Source organism: Vigna unguiculata, chromosome 3, assembly GCF_004118075.2.
Source record: "Vigna unguiculata cultivar IT97K-499-35 chromosome 3, ASM411807v1, whole genome shotgun sequence".
NCBI classification, from domain to species: domain Eukaryota; kingdom Viridiplantae; phylum Streptophyta; class Magnoliopsida; order Fabales; family Fabaceae; genus Vigna; species Vigna unguiculata.
Genome location: NC_040281.1, coordinates 4,822,719 through 4,829,809, shown reverse-complemented (window position 1 = coordinate 4,829,809; position 7,091 = coordinate 4,822,719). Strand labels below are relative to the sequence as shown.

Below are 7,091 nucleotides of genomic sequence, written 5' to 3'. Positions count from 1 at the left end.
TTTGTTCCTATCCAAAACTTTGATTATTTTTGTCTTAGTATTTTAAAACTGACGGGATATAATTCTTTTAATCCATTAACGTTAATTATTTTTTTACGTGTAAAACACGTCTCATGTTATCATTTGAATTATTTATATTGTTTGACACGTTCTATTTTTAATGTCAATGTAAAAGATGTTTGGCACGTTTAAAAAAATTTAACGTAATTGAGTTAAAAGGATCGTATTAATTCATTTTTTAACCGTCTAATAATACATCAAAGTTTTAAACAAAGATAAATTTTAATTTTGCATCACAGATCAAATACTAAAAAAACATTTTTAACCCTTTGACATATGTAGTGAAAATTCAGGAACTAAGAAAACTCCGATCAAGATATTTATAAAGTTTTGTTTTATGAATAAAACACACAAAAAATTTTGTTTACATAATCAAACACTTTCAAATTTTAAGAGGAATAAGTGAGATCTTGAAAGAATGGGAAGAAATGAAGAGGAGCATCATGTGACAATTGAAGTAAATGTTGGTGAATGATTGGAGGTGCCTCAATGAGTTTGAATTCTCTTTTTTTTTTTTCAAGGTTTTTTTTTTCTCTGTTTATCTTCAAAAATACGTTTATGATCTACATTGATTTTAATGTTTAAAATATATTAAAAAATGAAGCAAAAATGTAGAGTCGTAAATGAATATAATTGGTTATTTGATAAGAGATGGGACAGGCTCTTTCTGACCAAAATGAATTTGAAAGTTTTGAGTAACCTTTAGGAATAAAAGGAGGGAGATAGAAAATGAACACAAGACCACAAAATTTTGCTTTATTCAAAGAGCATATCCCTGAGTTACTCATTCTGAATAAGACCACCACTCACTCCTAAACCTGTCAATAACTTCCATTAACTTTACTCTTTCAATTATCATAACACTGCAACTTCAACCAATCAAATCTTTCTAAATACCATCACCATTCAAACCATCAACAACTACTTACCCTTCTTCACATTATATGTCTCCACATTTTTCAATTAGTCTATTATTGTATTCCTTTAATTAGAAAATTTTCTTTCTTTTAGTTTTATTACTTTAAAAGATGTTCCTTTTAGTTCATCCACACATATTTTAAAACCATTCCCATATGGATGGTTTGTAATTACACACAATTTAATACCTTTTTAAATGCATATAACAACTCCCAAAAAGTGTTCAATTATTTTTACAGTTTAATATAACAAAAGTGTTTCCTTTAATTAATAAGTATTTCTTTTATATTCACTATTATTCACGTGGGCCTAAAAACACTCGTTATTATCATCATGTATTAACAATTTGAATGTCATTTCATTATAAATCATTATTAATATAATTAAGTGTAGTTTTTTTTTCTCATAATACTCTACTCTAATAGTATATGATTTTTTATGTCGTATCTCACCTACCTCAATTTTTTTCTTTAGTTTAATAATTTGTATTTATTTTAAAATTAATTTGTTTAGAAATGTATCTCTTAACATTAAAAACATCAGTTAATATATATCGCATCAGTAACAACCTGAATCAATAACCATGTCTTGTTCTCAGATCGGAAAACCATTGGCAAACCAAAATTACATCACTAAAAGTCAGATTTTTCTTTTTCTTGTTTTACTAACCAGTTCTAATTTTCTGTACAGTGGATGAACATGAACATGAACATGAACATGAACATGAACCACACGTGGCGTATCCGATGATATAGAAAGAAACGAAAAAGAGAGAGAAAAGAAAAACTTGAGCATGCAGTGCAAACTTTGATCTCTTCCAGTGTGTAATTACAGAGCGGTGTTGAAGAAAGTGGAAATCAACAAGAGGTGAAAGAGAAGGAGTGAGAAAGTTGACGATGATGAGGTTGGTGATGATGAAGATGGTGGGTGGTGGTGGCTTCTTTGTGGATTCTCCATCGGAGATGAAGAAAGTCATCAACTGAACACGGGAGCTTGAGAGGACCTTGGGTGTGGTACCCGTAAACCTCGTACGCCTTATCCAGAAGGTTCTTGAAGAGAGGATGATAAAGATAAGAAATTGGAATCATAAATCTGTGAGAGCCTTCGCCACAACCACCCTCTTCCGATTCTTCTTCTACCTCAACCGCAAGCCAACCCTTCTTCACCTTCATCTTCTTCAGTTCTTGTTCGGAGAGGAAACCCATTGTTCTTGGTGCTAAGTTCGTCACAATGTCTATGTGGGTGTGCTTCTATTTTTTATATAGAGAGACATTAATTGAGGTTGTAAATTTGGGATAATAATAAAAAAATAAAAATAAAAAATATTGGTATGCATAGAAATTGAGTGGGGAAACCCTCCGTCTGAGTGCCGTCCCATTCCGGAAATGGAGGGACCATGGTAGCAGATGTGGACATCAAATCAAATTTTATTCAAACAATATGGTTGGTGCAGCTTATGTAGGTAAAAATAATACCACATACATAATATTGTGTTGATAGCATTCAAGAAAAATAACGAACGTATTTATATAATGTAAGTGGTGAAAGAAAAGCTTTATCAATAAAAGAAGTAATGTATAGTAAATTAGTTTTTTGAAATATATGTTTGAATATGATTCTTCTTCAAACACCTTTATATTTTAATATTTATTAATAAATAAATTATCATATAATAATTTATAACTTTAATATCATTCTCTCTGTTGTAATGTTATTTATTTAACAGAAATACTATGTAATTTAAAGGATATATACAACTAATATCTTCTTCTGTAATATGAATTATAAAATTAAATGTTATGAAAAATAGTTTTGTTGATTTCTCTTTTAAACACTAATCTAATATTACATTTTTTTTTTTAAATATGTAACCATATACTTCACTTTTTTTTTTTTGCAAGTCTTCTTGAATTAGTTAACAGCTAACAACATTCATTAGTGTAAAATAATTGATCTGATATAAATAAATATCACATGTCATACTTCCAATTATGTTATGGTAAGGGTACTTGACATAAATCATTTTTCTCTTGAATTTGAGATGACATTTTTGCAAATAAATTGAGAGAATATTAACTGGTTTTGCATTTCATATTTCAAATCTTTCTATAAATTTTTCAATATAACTCTCTTAATTAAGTAAATATTGAAATCATCGACGAAACATAATTATCATACACCTTTCATACATGGATGAATATTTAACAAATATTTTGTAAGTGTTAAAATTTTTGTATAGATGTCTAAAAAATTTTGGATACTAATATATAACATATATTAAATCTTCTAATGAATATATTAAATTTTTCAATATCCACTTACAACCCACAATCTTCTAATGAATTGGTTTCTTGACAAGCTTCCAAATTTAATCTTTATGGAGAGATTCAAGTTATTTTTTCATAACATCAATCCATTGTGATGCTTCATCAAAATTAAATGCTTGATTACCTGAATTTGTTTCTTGTTCATCAATGTTTTTTTCATGTGGAATAAAGCGACAAAATCTACTTATATTTAAGGTTTTCTGGCCTGTCTTTTTTGGTGTAACCTATCTTACATATTGAGACTTTGTTACCATGATATCTTATGTCTCCTCTAGTTATTGTTTAACAACTTTAGTTCAAGTTCAAGCTCTACTATTTATCTAGTATCATTAACTTCAATTTTGTTAGCATGGTTATCATGTTGGTTTGCGGTAAGTATTATTATCTCATCAAAAGTTCACATCTTTGATAATCACGAGCTTTGACACCTTAGGATCTCATAGCTTGTAACCCATATAGAATCTCATAGCTTGCATCCAATTTCCCTTCATTAAAATGAAAATAAGCTCAACACTTAAATAATGTAGCATTGAACAATTTGTTGTAAATACCACATTTTTTACTATTTGTAGAGACTAACATTTGAGAGCATGAAACAAGCTCTTTCTAAGAATGTCTTGTTCATTTTCTTTGTGACATTGTGAGGTATTGTCAATTCCTTATAGAAAATACTAAGGTTTCATTAGTGTTGTTCTCTCTCTAATGAATTCTCCCTTCAATAGACCATTTGCGGTATCATTAGAGTTGATGATTCGTTGAAATGAGTATTTGTGGTTGGAAATGTTTTCACTCAAATAAAAATGTACTAATGTGGAAGGAACTCACATTTGAGAGTGAGATTGTTGAGAATCTAAATGTGAGACTATGTCTCACATTAGATAAAAATAAAAAAGTTGGTCAACATATAAGTTTGAAGATCATAAATCCATTGCTTTAAAATTTTGAATTGAAATAAATTTTTGGTTAAAAGTGATGTGTGTCTTTTATGTGAGTTGGCTAAGATTTCCATAGGGTTCTCTCTCTCCAATTCCTAATAAATTTTCTCTCCTATATAGACCAATCACTTTTTTTGTTTGTGAAAAATTTATTGAACTCTTTGTTACCTGAGTACTCTCTCAATATATTTTATTTTATAATAAGTTGTTTCAATTATGTTAATTAGATTTTCAGATATTTTATGTTTTAAACATTTTATAAATATTTGGTGGAAAAAATATAAATTGAAGTGATGTTTAAATGATTACTAGTTTCTAAACATGCACTAACCAATTTCACTCATCTTGATGATGGCCTCAACCTTAGGACACATAGAGTATTTGTTAGCACATATAAAGTGGGTCTAATACAAGTTACATAGACATTAGTTTTTTTTGGCACTTTTAACTTAAAAATTAGAAGATCCGTGAAACTAGAAACAAATACGCGACACCCACTAAGCAATAAATGGAGTGATTTTTCATGCAAAAGCAAAAATTACGATGTGGATGTACTTTATCGTTTTCTGAATATTTTGCTTTTTCTATGCCAAACTTATTTAAAAATAAAGTATTCATATGAAACCTTATCTTTTCTTTTAGATTTTTGTTTTCAATGTATTGTTGCACGCTTCGATTTGAGGGGAATTATAAAAATATCAATCAAAATAAGAAGACGTGACAATTGTCATAATCAAATTAATGTCACAATAACTATGGCTAAGCATCCTACGGATATACTTTAATTTTATTCAGATCCTAACCGTTAGATCTAATAGAGTAATACATAACAAAAGTCGCAGTGCAACACGGCACCGTATTACAAATTAAAAGGAGTCAAAGTTTGTCTTCTTAGTCAAAATCTACACGTACGGAATTTTTTGTCCGTTCCTTTGTTCTTATCTTTAGATAACATTTCTTCATCATACATATGAATATATAGATAGTACTTCTTAAAAATTTGACACATATTATGAATATTTATGTTCTTCGTGAGTTTTTATAAAATCAGAATATTTCTATTAGATGGTGTACTTTGAATAAATTGATTTTTTTAGTCCTAAAAATGGAAATAAGACAGTTGAGATTTTCCTTATCTAATAACATAAAAGTCTTTCAATAAAGTAAAGTGTATGACTTGATATTAGCATAGATTTTATTATTATTGGGAAAGAAGTACTGGTCTTATAAATATAGTTTAAATAAGGATATATTTGGGTAAAATTATTTTATAAAGATATTTAAGAAAAATAAACGATTTCTTTTAGTTAAAATTAATTTATGCCCTAGTTAAAAATTAAGAATTTCTAAATAAACTGATTTTTAACTTTGTTTTTCTTCACTAAAATTTTCATAAAAAATTATCGCCTCGCCTATTAATATCCTTGATTAAGTAAATGTTATTTAATATTAAAATAAATGTTTGTATTTGGTATCAATTGAAATATAGTTAATTTTGAATTATTTGATTAAAATAAAGTATTTTGAAAGTATACTAGTTTAAATTTAATATATATTAATAATTTTTTAAAATTTTATCCAAACACGCCTTAAATGTTTTACTCATTTATGAGTAATTTAAATGAAAATAGGTGATTCTGAGGATAAGTGTTTGAGTAGATGACGTGATTCTGCAAATCAAAGATGAAAAAGTTTGAAAGTTTCCATAATGACTGTGATTTTATCGTAAACAACCACAACTCGCCATTTCTTTATCTATCCATCAAACGTTCTAAGAGATCAATTGAATAGCATAAGAGAAAATAAAAAAGGCTTTATTATTCAATTATTTTTATATGCAATTTGAAGAATGCATATTAAAATAAATATTTGGCAATGTAATCTTAACGATTATAAATTACGAGTTTTTAAGTCATCCTTGTCTCTTTTTTGCGCAGACCCCACTATATTGTATTTAGGTTCACTTAATATTGCATTAGCGTGATAACAAGAAATTAGGTTGAAATATTATATTAATTTAAACCAAATTGATATTGAAAAACAAAATTGTAAATAAACGAATACATACCATAGTTTTTTTGCCATAATCAATCACACTTACATCATCAGCGCAATTGTTTCCTATATAAGAAAAGTTGTTAGAAATTTTACAAAATATAAGTGAATTATTTCAAAATTTGATTTTATAACATTGAATAAAGTATAAAGTCTACTTCTGCAAGAAATAATATGTTGGAATTTTATTTCTTCACAAAATGCATCTCTTTAGATTAGCTATACAATTATTTTATTATAAAAAATATAGGTTAGTTAGTGATGATAAATTTGTATTGTGTAGAGGTAAAGGTTAAGCGGTTAGTTTAAGTTGAGTTATAAGTTAAATTTGATTAAGTTTGATTATAGATTAAATTTTTTATAACTATAGTTGCGCTGTAAGATAAATTTGATTTCATATTGATTTTAAATTTGGTTAAGTTTAGTTATATGTTAAATTTTTATTAAGTTTAACTATAGATTATATTTAGTTTAGTTTAGTGAACTTTTATTAAATAATATACTAATTTAGTTATAATATTTGTCTAAATTTTAATTAAATGTCATCAATAATAATAATAATAATTTAGTTACGTTAATATGAGTTAGAAATCTTCATCCATTTTTATTGACCTAGTTTGTTGTCATTATATATATATATATATATATATATATATATATATATATATGTTATATATATTGAGTGTATTGATATTGAATTCGGAAGTATTTTACTCTTCATAAATTGTTTTAGTTAATCTTAGACTAATAATTTTGGAGTATTATATTATTAAATATTGTATTGCATAGTTAGACA

At 26.9% G+C, this 7,091-nt stretch overlaps 1 protein-coding gene across 1 annotated transcript; it reads right to left on the bottom strand.

Annotated features, from left to right (window-relative positions):
* Positions 1-1,543: 1,543 nt before the first annotated feature.
* On the bottom strand, positions 1,544-2,233 carry LOC114177201 (auxin-induced protein 6B-like). The gene has a single exon (XM_028062459.1). It carries the CDS (start codon positions 2,181-2,183, stop codon positions 1,836-1,838), a length of 348 nt encoding a protein of 115 aa, XP_027918260.1. The 5' UTR covers positions 2,184-2,233; the 3' UTR covers positions 1,544-1,835.
* Positions 2,234-7,091: the final 4,858 nt, after the last annotated feature.